The following is a 24,429-nucleotide window of genomic DNA, read 5'->3' as shown; positions in this document are numbered from 1 at the left end:
GGTCAGTGACCAAACTTCCAGAAGCTCAAAAAATGTGAAATATATTAAAAAAAACGTAGTCAAGTCAACAACTAAGTAATGCATATTTAGACGTATATTAGACGACATATATATGGATATTCTTCTATATATTTTAACTATATATAAAGCTACATAGGCCTATATATAGCTACAGATAAGTATGTATCATTTTTGTGTATAATTGCGCCAGATTTGGTTAATTTCATTTCCCCATGCCCCCTATACGTGGCGCTGCAGCGCCGCTACTCGCGCTTCCCTGTTACCAAGATCCCTCTATTTTGTTAGCATAGCCGCTAGCTTACTACCCGGTGTTCTCCTGGCGCTACTTCTGACTCGCCGATCAACATGGTACAACTCGTGGGTTCTCTTCGAAAAGAGCTCGCCGAGTCCTTGTCCACCTGTCGGGTATTGGTGGTTGGGGCGGGAGGCATCGGTTGTGAACTGTTGAAGAACCTCGTCCTCACTGGCTTCAAGAACATTGAAGTGGTGGGTAACCTTTTGTGTTTTGTGGGCTAGCTAGCTAACGCGCCATGTCTTTGTGCAGAGCCCCAGTGCAAGGAGGCCATACGTTAAAACCCATTAGATGCTTCATCGGTTAACGAGTAAACTCTTGTATTCCCCGACACATTCCAGAGATGGGCCGCTTGCATTTACCGATGTTCATCTTGTTGTGCGCCGCTTTAACGCACCGGTAGTCGTTTTCCTAAACACAATAGCTAGCTAGCTGGCCAATGGCAGACGTCAACACGGAATTAATAACGTGATATTTAAATATTTCTCTCAACGAATCATGCAGTGCATAATTGGGTTTTACGGAGCATCACTCTGCTTATTATTTCCCTCGCATAACTTACTTGCACATACTGTTTACTGTTAGCATGTATTGACCCCATAATGCGAGGTGTTCTTATTTAAGTGCTCCCCAAAATCGAATGTGCATGTATTTAATTTAAACCAGGGCCAAATATTAATGCCTATTTTTGGTTATTCTACCGAATGTCTAAATTGTTATTTGTTTCCTATCTTGAAGATTGATTTGGACATTATTGATGTCAGCAACCTCAATCGGCAGTTCTTGTTTCAGAAGAAGCATGTTGGCAAGTCTAAAGCACAGGTATGCATCATTGTTAAAAACAATATTGTACTGTTTATTTTATTTTATTTATTTGAAAGTATGTCTGTACTAGCAGAAAGAAGCATGAATTACAACCTTTCTGATCTATTTATGTTACAGGTGGCCAAAGAGAGCGTACTTCAGTTTTGTCCAACAGCAAACATTACTGCCTACCATGACAGTATCATGAAGTATGTCCTACTAAAATATTAACATATATGAACCTGAACAATCATTTGGGATTTCCCATAACAAGTGGTACCCCCATCTGTCTGTGTTGCAGCCCTGATTACAACGTGGAGTTTTTCCGGAACTTCATGCTGGTGATGAACGCTTTGGACAACCGAGGTAGGAGCTCTTCTCCGCAGCTCTGGTGGTTATCAACACGGCTCACCTATGCGGTTAAAGCTGTAGATGGGAGATAATAACATAACCTCATCAACACTTGTCTCTTCCCAGCTGCCCGTAACCATGTGAACAGGATGTGTTTGGCAGCTGACATTCCTCTGATTGAGAGCGGCACTGCAGGCTACCTTGGCCAGGTCACGGTCATCAAGAAGGTAATACATTGGTGTTGGAGTTAGAAGCCCAATCCCATTTCTACCCCTTACCACTTCCCCTTACCCCTCCCCCTTGCTTTGAAGGGGTAAGGGGTAGAAATGGGATTGGGCCAGAGAACGCCTTTATGCCTTTTTGCCTTTAGTTAATGTGAGCATATCTGCAGTTAGGACCATTTACAGGTTCTTACAAGGAAACCATTGTGACCCATATGAAAATGACCACTATTCAGCATGGCGAGGAATTGTACCTTTTTGTATGTTGTTGATTAAATCCTAATCATAATGTTACCACAGGGACTCACCGAGTGCTACGAGTGCCAGCCGAAACCCACCCAGAAGACTTTCCCTGGCTGCACCATTAGAAACACTCCTTCGGAGCCCATCCATTGCATTGTCTGGGCCAAGTACCTCTTCAAGTAAGACCACCTCGCTTCTGGATTCATATTTGGAGACAAGTATGTCTGGAAAGCCTTCCTAATGAATTGATTGATAGTAAACATGGCTATAACAAATACAGTTTGCTTTCATGCCTTTTCCTTAAACTGTAGTTGATCTCGTTAACAATCAAATTCTTAATGGTGATGAATCAATAGTTATTAACATCCCATACAAATGAACCCTGGCTCTACATACGTTCAATAGAGCCTGTTGTAAATGTAAATGTAAATGGACTGCATTTATATAGCGCTTTTCTAACCATTAGCCACTCAAAGCGCTTTACAATATTGCCTCACATTCACCATTCACACACACATTCACACACCGACGGCGGAGTCAACCATGCAAGGCGACAGCCAACTCGTCGGGAGCTAACAGTCAGGGTTAGGTGCCTTGCTCAAGGACACCTCGACACTCAGCTAGGAGGAGCCGGGGATCGAACCAACAACCTTCAGGTTACCAGCCAACCCGCTCTACCTCCTGAGCTACTGTAAGATGGGGCACTCGTACCGAAATCCTGTCCCGACCTCATGTCTTTAACTTGTGTCCTGTTCCCGTGGCGACCGCAGTCAGCTGTTCGGAGAGGAGGACGCCGACCAGGAAGTGTCTCCTGACACGGCCGACCCCGAGGCGTCATGTGAGTCCATCGTGAACGTCACCCCGCCCTCCCGGTCAGGCCGGTACCCCAGGACCAACCGTCTCTCTGTGTCCTCCTTCAGGGAACCCTGCTGAGACGGAGGCCCGGGCCATGGCCTCGGAGACGGACGGGGACATCAAGCGCGTCTCCACCAAGGAGTGGGCTCGCTCCACGGGCTACGACCCCGCCAAACTCTTCAACAAGGTGAGAGAGAGAGAGACGTGTTCCCCCCCCCCCGCAAGGGAAAGTGATCTGAACATAACGCCGGGGACCAGGAGACAAGGCAACCCAGTTATTTATCTTTTATACTTGGTGTTGAGATTTATTTTTTGCTAAACATTTCGTGCCCTTTTGTCTCCAGCTCTTTAAAGATGACATCATGTACCTGCTGACCATGGACAAGTTATGGAAGAAGAGGAAAGCCCCCCTCCCCCTGGACTGGCATCAGCTGGAAAGCCAAGGTAGCCACTGATCATTGGTAGTGTTTAGCGGTAGTGGTGCTCTTCTCCACAGATGTACAGTTGCCAGGTTTGGATTTTCATTCGATAATGGCACCATGATAATGGCACAGATGTGTTTAGCATTGGGGTTAGTGAATGGCCAGACAGTAGGTCTACGCTCTCCGGTGATGGGAAGCAGATTTGTTTGGAATCTGTTAGTCTCCCCACATGGTATAGTCAAACCCAATCTGTTAGTCTCCCCACATGGTATAGTCAAACTCACTGTTTGTCTACCCACATGGTATAGTCAAACCCAATCTGTTAGTCTCCCCACATGGTATAGTCAAACTCACTGTTTGTCTACCCACATGGTATAGTCAAACCCAATCTGTTAGTCTCCCCACGGTATGGTCAAACTCACTGTGTTAGTCTCCCCACATGGTATATTAGTCAAACTCAATCTGTTACGTCTCCCTAAATGGTATTATCAAGCTCATGTTGTGGTCACAGGTAGACCGGTTGGACCGGTTGCATGGCGTTGAAATGCATAGCTAGTGAATGTTGTTTTTGCTTTCCAACGTGCGTGCCTGACTGAGTCCGTCTCCCCAGGGCGCCCCCAGGGGGAGGTCAAGGCCGTGGGTCTGAAGGACCAGCAGGTGCTGGGCGTGTGGGGCTACTGCCAGCTGTTCCAGCACAGCATTGAGACCCTGCGCTCGGAGCTGCAGGAGAAGGGAGAAGGGGCCGAGCTGGTCTGGGACAAGGTGAGCTCCTGGTACCCACCAGCATGTAGGGCTGGTCTGGGACAAGGTGAGCTCCTGGTACCCACCAGCCTGTAGGGCTGGTCTGGGACAAGGTGAGCTCCTGGTACCCACCAGCATGTAGGGCTGGTCTGGGACAAGGTGAGCTCCTGGTACCCACCAGCGTGTAGGGCTGGTCTGGGACAAGGTGAGCTCCTGGTACCCCCCAGCATGTAGGGCTGGTCTGGGACAAGGTGAGCTCCTGGTACCCACCAGCATGTGGAGCAGAACAATTGATGTGCTGCACTTCCATATTCTATAATTTCGTTATTTATTGTCCATTTATGCAGTCGTTATCAAGTAATCTTCAAACTAATTCATGAAAAATGGAACGGATTAAAATTAGGGATGGGGCATAATATTCGATTATTCGTTCCCGAGGGGCAAAGTCGATTTTTTACATTTGGACAGTTAACATTTTTTCCCAATCAAATAAACAAGAATTAACGGACGGAACTAATGTGGGACACCTCGAAGGGCATTATCCCGCTTATACCATGGTCACTTCATTTATATTTTTATGTTTTACAATCCAAATATAAAGTTTTTCACGAGCCATAACTTTGTTTCCCTGGTAACGCCTGGAACAATCATTACCCACCCATAAGGCTCTTATGCAACGGAAACGCTGTTCACTCAAGTAAATAGGACGGACCTTCGCTTCGACTTGGCAACCAGAGTTATTGTAGTCCGCTCAGATATGAACCAGAGAGCTAACGTTCCGAATCACCGCGCCATTCATTTCAATGGGAATCGCGACCGTCTATACTTTCAACATAAAGTGTACATATTTATAATTAGAAATTCGTCCCAGCCTTTATACCACAGATACTATAGGGTCTATAACCGCGTTTTCTGATTACAGTTTAATGCATCTTTTACAATTTACCAGCTCTCGTTTTGAAGGCTGAACAGACAATTTGACTGGAACTAATTAGCAGGTAGTTGTTTTATTGCGTTTAAAGATATTAAGTGATTTCTTGCCGATTATCCATGGCTGCATTTGTGATTGTCGGTACACATCGAATAATCGATTATTCGTTCAAACCACCCACTGATTATTCGACCATGAAAAATTTGAGTTGTTCACACCCCTAATTAAAATGGCAATGTATGGTTAAATGAATCACAATAAAACAATGAATGGACCGTCTTTATGAAGACACTTTTATTTGCCTCAACACACAAATAATCTGCCCTCAAATGCCTGGGGTCTAAACCTTCCTCCCTCCCTCCTCCCTCTCGCCGTTGCCAGGACGACGCGGCGGCCCTGGACTTCGTCACGGCGGCGGCCAACCTGCGCATGCACATCTTCAGCATGACCATGAAGAGCCGCTTCGACATCAAGTGTAAGACGGCTTCTCCGTACCTCCGTCCTAGGGTCCAGTGGAGGGCTGGGGGCACACCGGTAGCGCGGTCTGCTCTGGTAGAAGGTTATAACACCGTAAACGCACCGTGCTGTGCATGGGAGTGGCTGCCGACCCAATCTGCTCCTTAGGGTCGAACCCCTACGACCCATCTCATTAAATTGTGTAGTTTGAGGGTTCCTTTGTAGCCAGCCTAAAGCTTCTCATTTCTGATCAGCAGAACCCCCCCCTATGGTTGTGTGTGTGTGTGTGTGTGTGTGTGTGTGTGTGTGTGTGTGTGTGTGTGTGTGTGTGTGTGTGTGTGTGTGTGTGTGTGTGTGTGTGTGTGTGTGTGTGTGTGTGTGTGTGTGTGTGTGTGTGTGTGTGTGTTTCAGCGATGGCATGTCACAGCGATGGCATGTCACAGCCGGGGGTCTGACTAATATCCTGTGTGTGTGGTTCAGCGATGGCATGTCACAGCCGGGGGTCTGACTAATATCCCGTGTGTGTGTGTGTGTAGCGATGGCAGGTAACATCATCCCGGCCATAGCCACCACCAACGCCATCATCGCCGGCCTCATCGTCATGGAGGGCCTCAAGGTGGTCTCCGGGGAGCTGGAGTCCTGCCGCACGGTGAGACCCCAGCGTCACGCATCCTCCCGCGTACACCTGACGCCAGGGCCTTGGGACGCCAGGGCCTTGGGACGCCAGGGCCTTGGGACGCCAGGGCCTTGGGACGCCAGGGCCTTGGGACGCCAGGGCCTTGGGACGCCAGGGCCTTGGGACGCCAGGGCCTTGGGACGCCAGGGCCTTGGGACGCCAGGGCCTTGGGTTCTGTAGACTATGGGATGGACGCGGTAGCCCTGGTACCTGTCTGACAGCCGTGTCTCTGAGCTGTGGCTACTGGATGAAGTGGTGGTGTTGGTTAAACTGATGAGTTGTATCATGACGCTAGATGTGACACCCAGTCACACGAGGAAGGTACTTTTTGCGTAAGCTGTCATGAGAAATGTTGGCCATCTCCATCTAGTGTCGGGCGCTTCTCTGGAGATGGTCTCCTGTACTTAACTTAACTTACCATTTTACTGTTGCTAATGTGTCGTTCTAAGTACTCAACTTAACTTCACATTTTTCTGTTCTTAAGGAGTCATTCTAAGTACTAAACTTAACTTAACGTACCATTTTACTGTTGTTAATGAGTCGTTCTAAGAATACTTAACTTAAATTAACACTTTACTGTTGTTAATGAGTCGTTCTAAGTACTACATTTAACATTTTACAGTTGCTTATGAGTCGTTCTAAGTACTAAACTTAACTTTCCGTTTTACTGTCGTTAATGAGTCGTTCTCATGTCTCCCTCCCAGATCTTCCTCAACAAACATCCCAACCTGCGGAAGAAGCTTCTGGTCCCGTGCATCCTGGACCCGCCCTGCGCCAACTGTTACGTCTGCGCCAGCCGGCCGGAGGTCACCGTCAAACTCAACGTCCTCAAAACCACCGTCCTCGCCCTGCAAGACCGGGTGAGCACCACCACCACCACCACCGTCCCCTCACTGCAACACCATCCATATAACGAGCCATGTTATGGCTAGAGGAAATCTACAAACTAATTGTCAAACATTAATGTTCCCGCTGAGACAGTGAGTGTTGCCCTTCAGTCAACACTGCTCAAAGTGTTCCAGACGTAGAGCTTGTGATCGGTATCATGTTATATTTATAATGCTTCGCTTCATGACCCTTTTTGTTTTTGTCTGTTTTTAGATTCTCAAGGAGAGATTTGGGATGGTGGCTCCAGACGTTAACATAGAGGACGGCAAGGGAACCATCCTTATCTCCTCAGAGGAGGGAGAGACTGATGGTAAGGACCAAGGCGAGGGTGTTTCTTAACGCCCTGAAGGATGGGTTATTGGGAGTGAGAGGCTGAATATGGGCGAGAGCGGGAGATTAATCGGCAGTAGCTCAGGTGGTAGAGCGGGTTGGCTGGTAACCTGAAGGTTGTTGGTTCGATCCCCGGCTTCACCAAGCAGAGTGTCGAGGTGTCTTTGACAAAGCACCTAACCCTGGCTGATGTCGCGATGTGATGTCGAATCCAGACATCCTGCTGATGCTGGAACAGAGACTTCCAACTCTCCAGCAGAAGCGCCCCAAGGCCATGAAAAGCGCCGAGCGGGAAAAAATGATGATGATGATGAATCCAACATCTGGTTTGAACAGTTGTGCTGCTGCTGTTTTATTGCACGGCAGAGGGTTTCAGAAAGGTTTCAGCTGTAGGTTTTGAAGTTGACATGTTATGTTTACCCAAAAATTAAACATAGTATATGAGTTCCAGAAAAGTTGTTTTTGAAGCTGTTCGCTAGAAATAAAATAAAAATGTGCTGCCGGCGGCCTCCCTGCCAGGCTGTCACATGGCAAACTGACGAATCAGACTGTTTTAGTACAGCATCTCTCTGCTTCTGAAATGTGCGAACATCTCCGCCCCCCCAATCGCTGGTCCGCTGGTCCCCAAAAGGCTCTGATTGGAGGGGGATGGGGAAGTGGGTGGTAAAAATGTGCCTGCTTCCTACTGAAGAGTCCGCGCCGAAACGGACTCGCTCGTTTGGTGACTGTAGGCGGGGTACTTCAGAAATGCATATTTGACAAAAAAAAAAAATTTTAAGTATGTGTGTAGGGGCATCAGAGACCCAAAGCAACACCCCAAATCCCAGGAAAAGTGATGTTTTCATTCTTTAATGAAGATAAAAGTATTATTTGCATGTTTTTATGTTGTTGGAGTTATTTAAAGTAATTAAATTAAGATTGAGATGATGTAGTGACTGTTTCCCTCTCCCTGCTTTGATGTACTTCATTCACCTTCTTCATTTTTCCCCCAGCCAACAACGGCAAGTTTCTGTCTGACTTTGGCATCCGCAACGGCAGCCGCCTGCAATCGGACGACTTTCTCCAGGACTACACGCTCCTCATCAACGTCCTGCATGCGTACGTATCTTCAGCCAGACGCTGAAGGCTCACACTGACACGGATACCTGTTGTGACATGATGCAACCACACTTTGACCTCTTCACAAAACTCGGCCTACTGCGTCTATAATGAACGTAAACCGCCCCGGTGTAGTTGCCTTCAAAATGTTTTTCTCCTTTTGTCGTGTGTGTGTGTGTGTGTGTGTGTGTGTGTGTGTGTGTGTGTGTGTGTGTGTGTGTGTGTGTGTGTGTGTGTGTGTGTGTGTGTGTGTGTGTGTGTGTGTGTGTGTGTGTGTGTGTGTGTGTGTGTGTGTGTGTGTGTGTGTTGGCCCTGCAGCGAGGACCTAGAGAAGGATGTTGAGTTCGAAGTAGTGGGCGACGCCCCGGATAAAGCTCCTCCTCCTCCCAGTAACCAGGAAGATGCCAGCAGTATCGCCAACGGCAACAAGGACTCCGCCCAGCCGTCCACCTCCAACGGTCGGTAGAGAAGGGAACCGTTTATTAGGCTGCGCCCACGGCCATTATGGACCCGAGCGGAGACTGGACGGACTGGTTTGGTACAGGAGGGTGTGACGCGCGTTACTGCAACTCTTGAAACCGCACAGAGGCCAGTGCTGTGTTCCAACGTCCATACTGCCATGAGTAAACTTAAACCTAGTACACTGTCCGCACTAACCGGGAATTACGATCACGACTGCCGCCGCGGCCTTGAGCGGTGAACTCTTTACGCCTAGCAGCTATTAAAGCTCTAAGAACTACAAAACGACTCTATTAATGCAGGCTATGTGGAAAACGCGCCGACGTTGGCTCAGCCTGGCTCCCGCCCTCTTCCCGCTACCTAGCTAAGATGGCTGCCGTTGAGGACGAAAAGTGTGCATCGATCCTTCCCTTCTCGGTTTGACCGTTTTGAGTACACCATCCGGGTCCTTTCAGTAGACTTATTTTTGCCCCCATCTTAATTGGAACGACCTACGTACTCAAACTAAGTATAGCTAGTATGGATATTGGAGCACAGCTGTGTGGCCGCCATGATCGGCATGCAACCCCTTAAGGTCACCTTCAAGTGGCCTGTTGGGGCTTCCGTTCTAATCCAATGTTGCCAGTATAAACTTATTTCAGATGTTTAATCTCCTGGGCCATTTTTAACATCTCCTGAGGAAGAGAAAAGTCCCATCTTCTGAAACGTGTTTTAAGTTGTAAAGTATGCTGTCGTGAAGGATCCCTTGATTGATCTGCATGACCTTCATCCTCTGAATGTCTCCTCTGCTCTGTAGCTCCGGCAGAGGTCGACGACGTCATGATTGTTGAGTCTGAAGGGGAGGAGGAGGAGGAGGCATCGTCGTCTAGCGCCGCTGCCGTGCCAACCAGTGGCACCAAGAGGAAGCACCTTGACGACGAGACCGGAGAGGCCTCTGTCAAGAGGCCGCGGACCAACCAGTCACACGGAGCAGCGGATGCAGATGATGACGACGACGACGACGATGACGACATCATTGCTCTGGACTAGACTGTATTTTTGAGCTTTTTTTCCACCACAAGAATCTAATTTCCAACGGACAATTTCTGAATCTTTTCTTTTATTTGAGTCCCCCGCCATGACGCGTGTATTCATTCTGTTCAATCTCTCTTACAGTGGTTGTATATAATCTATGTACAAAAGAAGGAAAAAAACAACAATTGCAATACGCTACTCTTTTTTCTGTTTGTGCTGTAATTCTTACTTTCTGGTCCCAGACTGATGCAATTTTGTTTTGTTTTGTATTTTTATAAACATAGTTTTTCTCATGCTACATAAGTCACACTGTTTCCTGTGCTATGGTAAGGTACACAAATAAAATTCTCAACATATCCACCTTGTTTGATACTATTTTTTTCACACATTATTGGTGCAACCATGGATACGCAATAAAAGTTGAAAAATGTTTCTAAAGTAAATAAGCAGCAGTGACTGATTCAGACTACAAATTCATTGATTAAACTAAAGAAAACGAATAATGTATTTAATCATGTAACGTGATGCATGATAGCTGTAAGATTATATGACCATTCGTTCAGGTGGATGAAGGTCTAGGAATTAGGGCAGCTATGTAAATATTACATGCCTAACGCACGTGAGAGGTTAACTGTATGCACGGGAGATGACAAAGTTCACTGATTTTATTAGAGCAAAAGCCATGAAGTCGTTTACTCGAAGTGTGACGTATCGTCCTACTTCCTTATCAATGTTTACAAACGCAGATGGGATGACAGAAAAATCTTTATAATATTTTTTTATCCGTGTTTAGTATTTAGTTTACGAAGGTTAATCAAACAATGCGTAAGTCGAGTTTGACCATGTATTTAATTGTTCGTATATTTGAATACAAGGATAAGCCAAAGAGTTCAAAACAATAAGGGTTGTGTGTGTATAGGGGCAGCGCGTGCACGGAGCACATGAAAGTATTGTGCTTACATCATCACTAACGCCCCTCCAAGTAAAACGCTGATTGGTTCTTCATGTGGCGACCCCTACTCCACATTACATCCGCATTGTACGCAAACAACACAGGGTAAATATTTTCCAGCCTTGTTTAGCGGCTGTATGCGTGGTAAGGGCGCACCGTATCATTCGGAAAGTGTTTGCAGAGCCAAGGTCAATTCGTGCTGGGTCCAAATTGTTTAACTTATCGAGGACCATTTTACATTCTGCGGCCATGTTTTAAATTATCGATGACATCAATCGCTTTGGAAGCAGAAGCCAGCCCCGTTCGTCCGCCTCCAATCAGATGATAGCAGGGACGAGCTAGGAGACTGTTATTGTTTCACTGGGCTGGATCAAAGTTGTGTAGAGTGGAGGGTTGCTTCGAAGGCAGGTGAACGCGCAGAAGACTTAAACGCGCATACACTTGGGCAATCTTTTTATTTGCAAAGCTCGCCTTAAAAGCGTTTTTCTTTGCTCGACCAATATGGTGACCCTCTCCTCAATAATACGACCAGTCGGTCGGCTGCTCCATCGACAGCTATCCAGACAAGGCAAGGGTCAGCGGCTGGTCCCAGTGAGAAGATGTAACCTCACCGCATGCTCCAGCAAATATGTGCTTTCACACAGTGAGTACTGTTTAAACCTTGTACTAGTTATGAAATGGCACCACTTGTGCATCACTGTTGTTATCTGCTTTTACCTAGTAGTCCTAGTAGTAAAAGGCAATATGGCTCCCATGCCTGCGGATTCATTTTGCATAGACAAATGGCTCATCTTAACGACTTTAAGAAACGATTGTTTCTCAAACAACCTGTTTTTGATTTGTGATGAGGGTGCAAGGTGATACTGGGAAATAATTTAGAGGATTTTTCATATTACTGGATAGAGACCATGAGCCCTCAAAATGATGTAAAACGAATCACATCACATTAAGCGTACGTTAACGTGATGGAAAATAAACATGACTTTGCATCCTACATCTGAAGTGATCAGTTGTTGGAAATCCAAACGGATGATTGTCCAATCTCTCTTCAAGATCCTCTTCATGTGTGCTCAGGCAGGAAGAATTTAACAAAAATTGAGTTTAATACAGAACCATTGACAATAGCGAAAGGTTATTTCCTCATGTTTTGACAAAAACGCAGACACGCCCGTACGACATGTTCCACCTTGTCTTAACCACACCCTTGACAACAATAAAAAATACACGCACGCACACACACACACACACACACACACACACACACACACACACCATTTTATGCTGCCATCTTAACGATGGGCATGTGGAACCAATTAAGTTCATAGGAGTTATTCAAGTTCTGGCTGGAACAATAAAAACAGAGTGGTTATGTATACCTAACTAGTCTGCTACTCTTTACGTGTTCTTTTACAAATGTTTTATTGAGTGACTGGAGAGACAGCAGGGAGAACTCTGCTGGTAAACGACCAAAGGAGGATGCAGGCTCCCCTCTCTCAAAACCCAAATGACTCCGTTCTGTAGCCGCAGAGTGTATGGCTTCACCTTGGAGATTAGGATTAAAGAAACATTAAAGAAGGACATTAGAAAGTAGAACAAGCATTTCAAAAGAACCTCACATAGGCCTGGTGCCGTGATCTAATGACACGCACATGTAAATCGAGTTACACACACACACACACACACACACACACACACACACACACACACACACACACACACACACACACACACACACACACACACACACACACACACACACACACACACACACACACACACACACACACACACGCGCACACGCGCGATGCCACCAACAAACAATGGTGGCATTGTCAGCCAAAGCCCTAGTGTGCGGGTTGCGTTCCATCCACTTACTACCAGCCATGGAGACGTGGGTGTATCTCGTGAAGCTTTGCACGGTTTGCGGTCGCAGCCTGCAGTCACATCACTTTGGTGGGTGTTGTTGGAGTAGTTGGGCACCCCCACTCCAAATTCACGTCAGTGTTGCTGCTATGCCAGCAGTGGGACCACATGAAACATTGTTTTTCATTTTCCGCCAATTGAGAAAGAAAACAAGATTATTTTCAGCTCCTTCTTTGATATAAGGACACATGCAATTATAAACCCTTCAAAAAATTATTTGGGCAGGCTGTTGAAACAATTTACATGAGGCTAGATTTAATATATTTCATCACTAAACTACAGATAAGAGAAATCTGTAATTCATGATTTATTTTTTTCTTCGACACGTCTAGTTTATTTGTAGAGCCGTTTATCACAGTCACCGTCTCAAAGGTCTCCGAATGTGTAGAACGTAATCGCTCACTTCAGGCAGCTATACGTGCCTTCTGGGCGTGTTGCCATGTATGCACAGTCTCACTCTGGCCAACCAAATTGGGCACCAACTATTATGTACCTTCTGTACAAAGTAACGCCAGCTGCAACTCGTTAAAACATCCGTTTGTTAATTGTTCCACTTGCATTCGATTATCCCAAAACCTTGGTCGCTACACGGGAGACTATCCAGGGCTGGCCACACAAAGCCGCCATGCATGCTATGCATTTCTGCGTGGGTGTGTTTGTGTGTGTGTGCGAGGTTCTGAAGGACACTAATGTGTTTTGTTTTTCTAGCACAAAGCCATGCAGCACAATAGTCTATGCCACTCGATTGAGATAGTGATCGGGTTGTCTTCCAGTCAGACCTGTTCAGTGAGGTTGATGCATGCCAGACGACGTATTGGAGCCTTTCTTTTGGCCGGTGGATAATAAAAGGAAGTGAAGAGAAACCAGTCTTGGTTAATGTTTTATTTTCTCAAGAGTTGACGGGATTAGCTGAAGTTTGTTTTCTGCGGCAGCATTGAAATGGAAGCCTTGTGTTTTGCGAACACCGGGTCGTGCACACTTGACCTCGGAATCAAAGCACGGAAAAATCGGTTCCCAAGTGGACCACACTGACCTACTTTTATAGATCTGTTTTTTTTAATAATTGCCGCAGGGTTTTGTTTTTTAAAGAGAAACGGTTGAAGGAGAAGGCGGGGAGGTTATTGGAGGGGCGGGATCGCCCGGCGCTGACCGGTCACGGTCTGGGTGGATTGTTATGACCCGGCACCATTCCGGCTCGCCCCCCCCCCCCCCCCCCCCTGCTGGCTGCACTGGTAGACGAGGAGGAGAAGGAGCAGGAGGCAGAGAGGGAGGAGGAGAAGAGGGAGGAGGAGGAGAGGGAGGCAGAGAGGGAGGAGGGTGGGCTGGACATTCCGTGTGTCACTCTTTGCACAGCCTGCCCACATTTCTGCCTTTCTGTATTTTCCTCTTAGGAAAGAGAAGAAGGAGGTGATAGACGGAAGTTAAGATTGCTCACTCGTTCCTTTTTTTGCCATTTCTCGGAGACCAGGGTTTGAGAAAAGGAAGGCTGGTAGAGCTGGGCTACGACTTGCGCTTAAGTTATTTTTTTGACCGTCTATACTAGTTATAAACTTGGGTATAAAATATATTTAAAAAAAATTGTTATCCTTTTAAAATGGACTGCTTTAGGAAGATGCAGGAAGCGGGAGGGCACTGCATGAAAAGTAGGTGTCAGCATTCTTCTTCTTTTCCTGCTTCCCTTATCATTCTCCTTTTGTTGTCTTCTCTAACTCTCCCTCTCTCTATCCCCCCCTCTCTCCCCCCCCCCTCCCCCTCTCTCCCTCTCCACAGTGCATCCAATGTGGCAGGAGCCCCTGGCCATCCCGGGAGGTGACCGCCAGTCCCCTATTGACATTGTGGTTCGGAAGAGCCTGTTTGACCCCCATCTGAAGCCCCTGGTCCCCGCGTACGACCCCCAGACCTGCCAGCAGATCTGGAACAACGGATACTCCTTCCTGGTGGAGTACGACGACACCACAGACAAGTCCAGTAAGAGATGCTGCTTCTATAAACTAACCGGCTGAGTCAGTGGCGACCTGATAAACGAGGAGTGTTCCCGACACAGATGCTTGTGGCGTTGGGCCAGCAGCCAGTTTCTTGGAGTCTTTCCATGAACTCTTTGTTGTAGCCATTCGACATCTTGCACTTCTTTTTTTGATGCGTACATTTTTTCCATTTTAAATGTGATTTGTATTTGTACTTGATAATAGCTTATGTATTTAGTATTTCGCTGTATTGACTTTAGCATCGCCATAGTTGATTGAATTATTTTGGATGACTAAGGATGAAAATACTTCATTCTAACAAAGGTTAACCCACCCTGCACAAACCGCAGGGTTCGAGATAAGAACAATAAAGATGTAGTGGATCCAGCACCGTGAGCTGCCACGTGGAATTGATGACTTGTGGTCACATGACCGTTAACATGTCATGTGACTCTGACCACAAACCGTATACACTATTGTAGGGGCTTAGGCAGTTTATGGGGCAGGAGTAAATGATTGGGTTGTGCTTCAGTACTCCTCAATGAGCTAAAATAGGAAAGTGAAAAAATGAAAGGCATCGAAATATCCTTTTTATGACATAATCACAGACTGTTCTAAAAAGTCTAGTAATCTTTAAACCCAAAGCGCTACTAAAGTATCTGGGGAAGTTTGCAGTTGTATTTTTTGCAGTGTCCTAAAGTAATGCAGTACTGACTCAACAGTCTTCTATCACACCTCATATGTCCCTGATGTTGAGTTAATAGACCTTCATAATAATCAGAGTAAACTGTTTATGGGGCGATTTAGCGATTTATTAGCCCTTGTAAATGGGCTATCACTGATATTGTTGGGCTACTGGTTTTATGTTGTCCAAAACTAACTAGGTCAGTGTTGCATTCTGCAGCCCCGGTATATGCATTAACTTCGATGTAACTCTGCTTATATCATTGATCAATAAGATCAGACAATCTATAAGTAGGCCCAACTCTTGATTGGACGGCCTTATTACAGACACAAATACCTTACGTTTTATGTTTCAGGGCATTTGATTTATTGATTGCTGTCTGGATGTTAGAATAATAACGAATACGACGAACAATTATTCTAAACATATATTATTTTGAAGTACTTAGATGTGAACAGTTTCAAATCCAAATGGACTAATATCAGGTTATAACAATATCTGGAAAAAAAAAAGAGGAAAAAATACAAGTCCGAAATCAATTAAATTGAAGTGGGCTCAAAATGAATCCATATTTCTTTAACTTGTGTCTCTGGTGCAGCATTGAAAGGGGGCCCCCTGGAAGACCAGTTCCGCCTCTGTCAGTTCCACTTCCACTGGGGCGAGAGCAACGCCTGGGGCTCCGAGCACACGGTGGACAGGAAGCTGTTCCCGGCGGAGGTAAGTGACGCCCCAGTGCTGGCCCGGCTGAGGGCAGCACAGCAGGAAACGCCATCGTACCAAGAGGAGGGTTTCATTATCGACCATCACTTAGGTGTTGTGTATCACTGCATTGAATCCTGAGATATGTTTGATCTCTTTTCCCCGGTATATTTCCAGTACATTCCCCGGAAACACAATAACACAACAATGTGATGACAATTAATTATTAACCCGTCACGGTGGATGATTTACCCAAAAGGGTTCCAACTTCAACTGTGCCTTTAATGACGTGTGTGTGTGTGTGTGTGTGTGTGTGTGTGTGTGTGTGTGTGTGTGTGTGTGTGTGTGTGTGTGTGTGTGTGTGTGTGTGTGTGTGTGTGTGTGTGTGTGTGTGTGTGTGTGTGTGTGTGTGTGTGAAGCAGAGAGAGAGGGAGGGATAGATAGAGAGATTCAGGGTCAGGTTACACCATCGATAGTCCGCACACTGTGCTGTTCAGGTTTCAATGCGTCCAGTCATGTGTCCTGGATGCACCAGAGAGCCACTATTTGTATGGCCAGGCTTCATACAAAACATACACCTGGAGTAGATAGATAGATTATACTTCTACTATTGTAAAATTGTACCACTCTTTTAAGGGTTGGTCAAAGCTAGTGGGAGGGTGACATAAGGTGTGGGAATATACATCTGGAGCCTCGCTGAATCCCTTCCTTGCGTACTTGAATATATTTGATGTTTGCACTGATCAGCTGTAAAACAGGACGTGTGTTTTAGAATAATAGTTAAACTTCAGAGAGATGTAAAAGCTGTGTAAACGCATTACTAGTGCTTATGCACACACTTTCAATCATACAACCAAATGTAAGTCAAACATTATTAATCCGACTTGGAGGATTAATAATGTAACTAACTAAGGGCTGTAAATTAAACAAAATAACAAAGAAATACTCAATTACCAGTTCCACTTGGATGAACAGTCAAAGCAGTGTTTTGGCCCAAAGACTGCTGGCTGTATACATCCATTTGTATTTATTCATGTCAATGCGTGTGATATTATGTGTGATCCATCTGTTCCCAGCTCCACATCGTCCACTGGAACACGGAGAAGTATGACCTGTTTGAAGAGGCTGTCATGGAGGAGAACGGGTTGGCTGTTATCGGTGTCTTCCTCAAGGTACTCACGCACTCACTCACTCACTCACTCACTCACCCACTCACTACCTCACTCACTCACGCACTCACTCATTCACTCACTCACTGCCTCACAAACAACCTCACTCACTCACTCACTGCCTCACTCACTCACTCACTCACTGCCTCACTCACTCACCCACTCACTGCCTCACTCACTCACCCACTCACTGCCTCACTCACTCACCCACTCACTGCCTCACTCACTCACTGCCTCACCCACTCACTACCTCCTTCACTCACTCACTGCCTCACTCACTCACTGCCTCACTCACTGCCTCGCTCCCTCACTCACTCACTGCCTCACTCACTCACTGCCTCACTCACTCACTGCCTCACTCACTCACTGCCTCACTCACTCACTCACTCACTCACTCACTGCCTCCCTCCCTCCCTCCCTCACTCACTCACTCACTCACTGCCTCACTCTCTCAGTCACTCACTCACTCACTCACTCACTCACTCACTCACTGCCTCACTCACTCACTCACTCACTCACTCACTCACTCACTCACTCACTCACTCACTGCCTCACAAACAACCTCACTCACTCACTCACTGCCTCACTCACTCACTCACTCACTCACTGCCTCACTCCCTCACTCACTCACTGCCTTACTCACTGCCTCACTCACTCACTGTCTCACTCACTCACTGCCTTACTCACTGCCTCACTCACTTTCTCACTCACTCACTCACTGCCTCCCTCACTCACTCACTCACTCACTCACTCACTCACTCACTCACTGCCTCACTCAGTCACTCACTCACTCACTCACTCACTGCCTCACTCACTCACTGACTCACTGCCTCCCTCATTCACTCAATCACTCACTCACTGCGTCACTCACTCACTCACTCACTCACTCACTCACTCACTCACTCACTCACTCACTCACTCACTGCCTCACTCACTCACTCACTCACTCACTCACTCACTCACTCACTCACTCACTCACTCACTGCCTCACTCACTCACTGACTCACTGCCTCCCTCACTCACTCAGTCACTCAAAAGCACACACTCAAAAGCGTGCAGACCCACACACTCAAAGGCACACACACGCATAGACACACCAAAACACACAGACATCCACGTGGTCGGACAACATGCCTCTGGTGTGTGTGTGAACATGATCGCCCCGTGGTGCATGATGTTGGGGGACCCTGAAACAGCTCACCTCTCCTTGTTGTAGATCGGAAAGAGACACGAAGGACTGCAGAAACTAGTCGACGCTCTGCCCGCTGTCAGACACAAGGTAGGTACACACACACACACACACACGCGCGCACAAATCCAGCGCTCTGATCGTTTGTTTTGTTCTTGGGGTCGGGGGGGGGGGGGGGGGGGGGGGTTTGTTTCGTACGCTGAGTCAGACGTCCGTCAGCTAAGTGCATTGGGACAGGCTGTGCAGTTCTTTGGAGAACAGAGACCGTGATAACAGCATTATCATAGGATCAGGAAGGAACACGTTTTAATGTGTTTTTTTTAATTGAACAACAACAGAAGACTTAATGCCAGCCCTTGATGGGGGGGGGGGGGGGGGTAGAATAAAGACACCCAGCAGACTTACCCGTGTCAATACCTCGTTCTATTAAGATGGTGCAATATTGAACGGTTCAGATATGAGTGTTTGGTCTTGATAACGGGTCCGTCTGGATTGTTGTAATGATTTATTGGACTCGGCGCTGAAGAGATAACAATAGCTGTTGCGTGTTCGGGACACCATGCCGGACAATGTTTACCAAGACCCATCAGGCAGCTCTTTATGTTCCACATATGGAGGTTGAGAAGAAAGCCTGTCTCGGGGAAATTTGCACATTTATATTTACACAAGCTGCTTAGAGGTTAGACATTGGATTTAATTAAAGTGTGCGTGTGTGTGTGTGTGTGTGTGTGTGTGTGTGTGTGCACGTGTGTGTGTGTGTGTGTGTGTATGTTCCTTTCGTCCCCAGGACAGCACGGTGGATTTTGAACGGTTCGACCCGGCCTGTCTGCTGCCTAGCAACATCAACGACTACTGGACCTACCATGGCTCCCTGACCACGCCCCCTCTGACGGAGGCCGTCACCTGGATCGTCATGAAGCAGCACATCGAAGTCAGCCACGACCAGGTAGCCTGCGGGACTGTTTTCAGCCGTCTGTTTCTTTACTGAAGCCGCCGGCTCTGGTTGTGTCAGGGCACAAGTGGATCGGTGGTGAACTACTTGGGGAGTCCCCTTTTCCTTGTGTTGTCCGAAATGTAAATAATCTGGTTCACCACATAGTGCACTACTTTATACCCATAATGCACCATAACATAGCCATAACCTTTCTCCTTCTCATCACCCTGGAGTCTTGGGCCTTTGGGTCATTTGGCTAGCATAGGGGTTCCACACAATATCAATGGTAAAAGGTGGTTACTATGGATTAAATCTTAATTGTGGAAATTGAATATGTTATTAAGAATCTGTTTGCTAAGGTTCTAGACACTAGTGTACTATGTGATTGGGCACACCATCAGAGGACTGTTTGTGGTGTACAGCCAGAATAAGTGATTCTTTGTCTGATTCTCAACGGGACTATCCAACCAAATGGGAAAGGATAAATAAATTCACACTACATTTTTGTGTTTCCAGAGACGGATTTAAAAGTTTTGGGCTAATCCTAAACCTTTGTTGTTGGGGATCAGTCGTGAACTGTTGTGCCCACAGACTCCTCCTCATCCCATAGTACAGGCTGTCCTCTACAGTCTGGTGCTGGTTCTGTCTCCTCAGACCATAGTACAGGCTGTCCTCTACAGTCTGGTGCTGGTTCTGTTTCCTCAGACCATAGTACAGGCTGTCCTCTACAGTCTGGTGCTGGTTCTGTTTCCTCAGACCATAGTACAGGCTCTCCTCTACAGTCTGGTGCTGGTTCTGTTAGACCATAGTACAGGCTCTCCTCTACAGTCTGGTGCTGGTTCTGTTTCCTCAGACCATAGTACAGGCTCTCCTCTACAGTCTGGTGCTGGTTCTGTCTCCTCAGACCATAGTACAGGCTCTCCTCTACAGTCTGGTGCTGGTTCTGTTTCCTCAGACCATAGTACAGGCTCTCCTCTACAGTCTGGTGCTGGTTCTGTCTCCTCAGACCATAGTACAGGCTCTCCTCTACAGTCTGGTGCTGGTTCTGTTAGACCATAGTACAGGCTCTCCTCTACAGTCTGATGCTGGTTCTTTCTCCTCAGACCATAGTACAGGCTCTCCTCTACAGTCTGGTGCTGGTTCTGTTTCCTCAGACCATAGTACAGGCTGTCCTCTACAGTCTGGTGCTGGTTCTGTCTCTTCAGACCATAGTACAGGCTGTCCTCTACAGTCTGGTGCTGGTTCTGTCTCCTCAGACCATAGTACAGGCTCTCCTCTACAGTCTGATGCTGGTTCTGTCTCCTCAGACCATAGTACAGGCTCTCCTCTACAGTCTGGTGCTGGTTCTGTTTCCTCAGACCATAGTACAGGCTCTCCTCTACAGTCTGGTGCTGGTTCTGTTTCCTCAGACCATAGTACAGGCTGTCCTCTACAGTCTGGTGCTGGTTCTGTTTCCTCAGACCATAGTACAGGCTGTCCTCTACAGTCTGGTGCTGGTTCTGTTTCCTCAGACCATAGTACAGGCTCTCCTCTACAGTCTGGTGCTGGTTCTGTTTCCTCAGACCATAGTACAGGCTCTCCTCTACAGTCTGGTGCTGGTTCTGTTTCCTCAGACCATAGTACAGGCTGTCCTCTACAGTCTGGTGCTGGTTCTGTTTCCTCAGACCATAGTACAGGCTGTCCTCTACAGTCTGGTGCTGGTTCTGTTTCCTCAGACCATAGTACAGGCTCTCCTCTACAGTCTGGTGCTGGTTCTGTCTCCTCAGACCATAGTACAGGCTCTCCTCTACAGTCTGGTGCTGGTTCTGTCTCCTCAGACCATAGTACAGGCTGTCCTCTACAGTCTGGTGCTGGTTCTGTCTCCTCAGACCATAGTACAGGCTGTCCTCTACAGTCTGGTGCTGGTTCTGTTTCCTCAGACCATAGTACAGGCTGTCCTCTACAGTCTGGTGCTGGTTCTGTTTCCTCAGACCATAGTACAGGCTGTCCTCTACAGTCTGATGCTGGTTCTGTTTCCTCAGACCATAGTACAGGCTGTCCTCTACAGTCTGGTGCTGGTTCTGTTTCCTCAGACCATAGTACAGGCTGTCCTCTACAGTCTGATGCTGGTTCTGTTAGACCATAGTACAGGCTGTCCTCTACAGTCTGATGCTGGTTCTGTTAGACCATAGTACAGGCTCTCCTCTACAGTCTGATGCTGGTTCTTTCTCCTCAGACCATAGTACAGGCTCTCCTCTACAGTCTGGTGCTGGTTCTGTTTCCTCAGACCATAGTACAGGCTCTCCTCTACAGTCTGGTGCTGGTTCTGTTTCCTCAGACCATAGTACAGGCTGTCCTCTACAGTCTGGTGCTGGTTCTGTCTCCTCAGACCATAGTACAGGCTGTCCTCTACAGTCTGGTGCTGGTTCTGTCTCCTCAGACCATAGTACAGGCTCTCCTCTACAGTCTGGTGCTGGTTCTGTCTCCTCAGACCATAGTACAGGCTGTCCTCTACAGTCTGGTGCTGGTTCTGTCTCCTCAGACCATAGTACAGGCTGTCCTCTACAGTCTGGTGCTGGTTCTGTTTCCTCAGACCATAGTACAGGCTGTCCTCTACAGTCTGGTGCTGGTTCTGTTTCCTCAGACCATAGTACAGGCTCTCCTCTACAGTCTGGTGCTGGTTCTGTCTCCTCAGACCATAGTACAGGCTCTCCTCTACAGTCTGGTGCTGGTTCTTTCTCCTCAGACCATAGTACAGGCTGTCCTCTACAGTCTGGTGCTGGTTCTGTCTCCTCAGACCATAGTACAGGCTGTCCTCTACAGTCTGGTGCTGGTTCTGTTTCCTCAGACCATAGTACAGGCTGTCCTCTACAGTCTGGTGCTGGTTCTGTTTCCTCAGACCATAGTACAGGCTGTCCTCTACAGTCTGATGCTGGTTCTGTTTCCTCAGACCATAGTACAGGCTGTCCTCTACAGTCTGGTGCTGGTTCTGTTTCCTCAGACCATAGTACAGGCTGTCCTCTACAGTCTGATGCTGGTTCTGTTAGACCATAGTACAGGCTGTCCTCTACAGTCTGATGCTGGTTCTGTTAGACCATAGTACAGGCTCTCCTCTACAGTCTGATGCTGGTTCTTTCTCCTCAGACCATAGTACAGGCTCTCCTCTACAGTCTGGTGCTGGTTCTGTTTCCTCAGACCATAGTACAGGCTCTCCTCTACAGTCTGGTGCTGGTTCTGTTTCCTCAGACCATAGTACAGGCTGTCCTCTACAGTCTGGTGCTGGTTCTGTCTCCTCAGACCATAGTACAGGCTGTCCTCTACAGTCTGGTGCTGGTTCTGTCTCCTCAGACCATAGTACAGGCTCTCCTCTACAGTCTGGTGCTGGTTCTGTTTCCTCAGACCATAGTACAGGCTGTCCTCTACAGTCTGGTGCTGGTTCTGTCTCCTCAGACCATAGTACAGGCTGTCCTCTACAGTCTGGTGCTGGTTCTGTCTCCTCAGACCATAGTACAGGCTCTCCTCTACAGTCTGGTGCTGGTTCTGTTTCCTCAGACCATAGTACAGGCTGTCCTCTACAGTCTGGTGCTGGTTCTGTTTCCTCAGACCATAGTACAGGCTCTCCTCTACAGTCTGGTGCTGGTTCTGTCTCCTCAGACCATAGTACAGGCTCTCCTCTACAGTCTGGTGCTGGTTCTTTCTCCTCAGACCATAGTACAGGCTGTCCTCTACAGTCTGGTGCTGGTTCTGTCTCCTCAGACCATAGTACAGGCTGTCCTCTACAGTCTGGTGCTGGTTCTGTTTCCTCAGACCATAGTACAGGCTGTCCTCTACAGTCTGGTGCTGGTTCTGTTTCCTCAGACCATAGTACAGGCTGTCCTCTACAGTCTGATGCTGGTTCTGTTTCCTCAGACCATAGTACAGGCTGTCCTCTACAGTCTGGTGCTGGTTCTGTTTCCTCAGACCATAGTACAGGCTGTCCTCTACAGTCTGATGCTGGTTCTGTTAGACCATAGTACAGGCTGTCCTCTACAGTCTGATGCTGGTTCTGTTAGACCATAGTACAGGCTCTCCTCTACAGTCTGATGCTGGTTCTTTCTCCTCAGACCATAGTACAGGCTCTCCTCTACAGTCTGGTGCTGGTTCTGTTTCCTCAGACCATAGTACAGGCTCTCCTCTACAGTCTGGTGCTGGTTCTGTTTCCTCAGACCATAGTACAGGCTGTCCTCTACAGTCTGGTGCTGGTTCTGTCTCCTCAGACCATAGTACAGGCTGTCCTCTACAGTCTGGTGCTGGTTCTGTCTCCTCAGACCATAGTACAGGCTCTCCTCTACAGTCTGGTGCTGGTTCTGTTTCCTCAGACCATAGTACAGGCTGTCCTCTACAGTCTGGTGCTGGTTCTGTCTCCTCAGACCATAGTACAGGCTGTCCTCTACAGTCTGGTGCTGGTTCTGTCTCCTCAGACCATAGTACAGGCTCTCCTCTACAGTCTGGTGCTGGTTCTGTTTCCTCAGACCATAGTACAGGCTGTCCTCTACAGTCTGGTGCTGGTTCTGTTTCCTCAGACCATAGTACAGGCTGTCCTCTACAGTCTGGTGCTGGTTCTGTTAGACCATAGTACAGGCTGTCCTCTACAGTCTGGTGCTGGTTCTGTCTCCTCAGACCATAGTACAGGCTCTCCTCTACAGTCTGGTGCTGGTTCTGTTAGACCATAGTACAGGCTCTCCTCTACAGTCTGGTGCTGGTTCTGTCTCCTCAGACCATAGTACAGGCTGTCCTCTACAGTCTGATGGGCGGGCGGGTTCGACCACATGCCTGCTAACCGACATTCCCAGCCCTGCTGCAGCCCCAGAGCGAGACCTCTTGTTCTCTTTTAGTCTCTCCAGCGCTTTCCGCATTCTCCGCCTCAATCTATGCTCCCCCCCCCCCCCCCCCCCCCCCCGTAGCTGGCGGTGTTCCGGAGCCTTCTGTTTACGTCTGCTGAGGAGGAGGTGCAGAAAGGCATGGTCAACAACTTCCGCGTGCAGCAGCCGCTTCGAGGCCGACCAATCCGCTCCTCCTTCTCACCCTTCCTGACCGGGGAAGAGCCCGCCCTCTGACCTGGAAGAGCCCGCCCTCTGACCTGGAAGAGCCCGC

General features: G+C 47.6%; 2 protein-coding genes across 3 annotated transcripts; both read left to right on the top strand.

Moving 5' to 3' along the window:
* The first annotated feature begins 288 nt into the window (after nt 1-288).
* On the top strand, nt 289-10,183 carry uba2 (ubiquitin-like modifier activating enzyme 2). The gene is made up of 17 exons (XM_056598916.1): nt 289-507; nt 1,052-1,135; nt 1,256-1,326; nt 1,419-1,483; nt 1,595-1,695; nt 1,990-2,111; nt 2,703-2,770; nt 2,853-2,974; nt 3,132-3,231; nt 3,820-3,971; nt 5,263-5,356; nt 5,874-5,986; nt 6,718-6,873; nt 7,115-7,211; nt 8,224-8,329; nt 8,648-8,787; nt 9,585-10,183. The coding sequence occupies exons 1-17, from the start codon at nt 367-369 to the stop codon at nt 9,815-9,817; spliced, it is 1,965 nt and encodes a 654-aa protein (XP_056454891.1). The 5' UTR covers nt 289-366; the 3' UTR covers nt 9,818-10,183.
* A 661-nt stretch (nt 10,184-10,844) lies between these two features.
* On the top strand, nt 10,845-24,429 carry ca5a (carbonic anhydrase Va). Of its 2 annotated transcripts, none has more exons than XM_056598922.1 (7): nt 10,845-11,397; nt 14,448-14,645; nt 15,925-16,043; nt 17,102-17,197; nt 18,411-18,473; nt 19,171-19,329; nt 24,240-24,429. In XM_056598922.1, the coding sequence occupies exons 1-7, from the start codon at nt 11,256-11,258 to the stop codon at nt 24,390-24,392; spliced, it is 930 nt and encodes a 309-aa protein (XP_056454897.1). In that variant the 5' UTR covers nt 10,845-11,255; the 3' UTR covers nt 24,393-24,429. The 2 variants fall into 2 exon arrangements, with proteins under 2 accessions (XP_056454897.1, XP_056454898.1); XM_056598923.1 differs by lacking the exon at nt 10,845-11,397 and adding an exon at nt 14,008-14,320.

Source organism: Gadus chalcogrammus, chromosome 9 (assembly GCF_026213295.1).
Source record: "Gadus chalcogrammus isolate NIFS_2021 chromosome 9, NIFS_Gcha_1.0, whole genome shotgun sequence".
Classification (NCBI taxonomy): domain Eukaryota; kingdom Metazoa; phylum Chordata; class Actinopteri; order Gadiformes; family Gadidae; genus Gadus; species Gadus chalcogrammus.
This window is presented reverse-complemented; position numbering and strand designations above follow the sequence as displayed.

Excerpts from the sequence above, each read along its gene's own strand:
- uba2 (XM_056598916.1), top strand. The coding sequence starts at position 367 with ATGGTACAACTCGTGGGTTCTCTTCGAAAAGAGCTCGCCGAGTCCTTG. Across the intron at positions 2,771-2,852 it reads GGCCGACCCCGAGGCGTCAT|GGAACCCTGCTGAGACGGAG; the intron begins GTGAGTCCATCG and ends GTCCTCCTTCAG. Across the intron at positions 8,788-9,584 it reads CCAGCCGTCCACCTCCAACG|CTCCGGCAGAGGTCGACGAC; the intron begins GTCGGTAGAGAA and ends TCTGCTCTGTAG.
- ca5a (XM_056598922.1), top strand. The coding sequence starts at position 11,256 with ATGGTGACCCTCTCCTCAATAATACGACCAGTCGGTCGGCTGCTCCAT. Across the intron at positions 14,646-15,924 it reads CGACACCACAGACAAGTCCA|CATTGAAAGGGGGCCCCCTG; the intron begins GTAAGAGATGCT and ends TCTCTGGTGCAG. Across the intron at positions 19,330-24,239 it reads TCGAAGTCAGCCACGACCAG|CTGGCGGTGTTCCGGAGCCT; the intron begins GTAGCCTGCGGG and ends CCCCCCCCGTAG.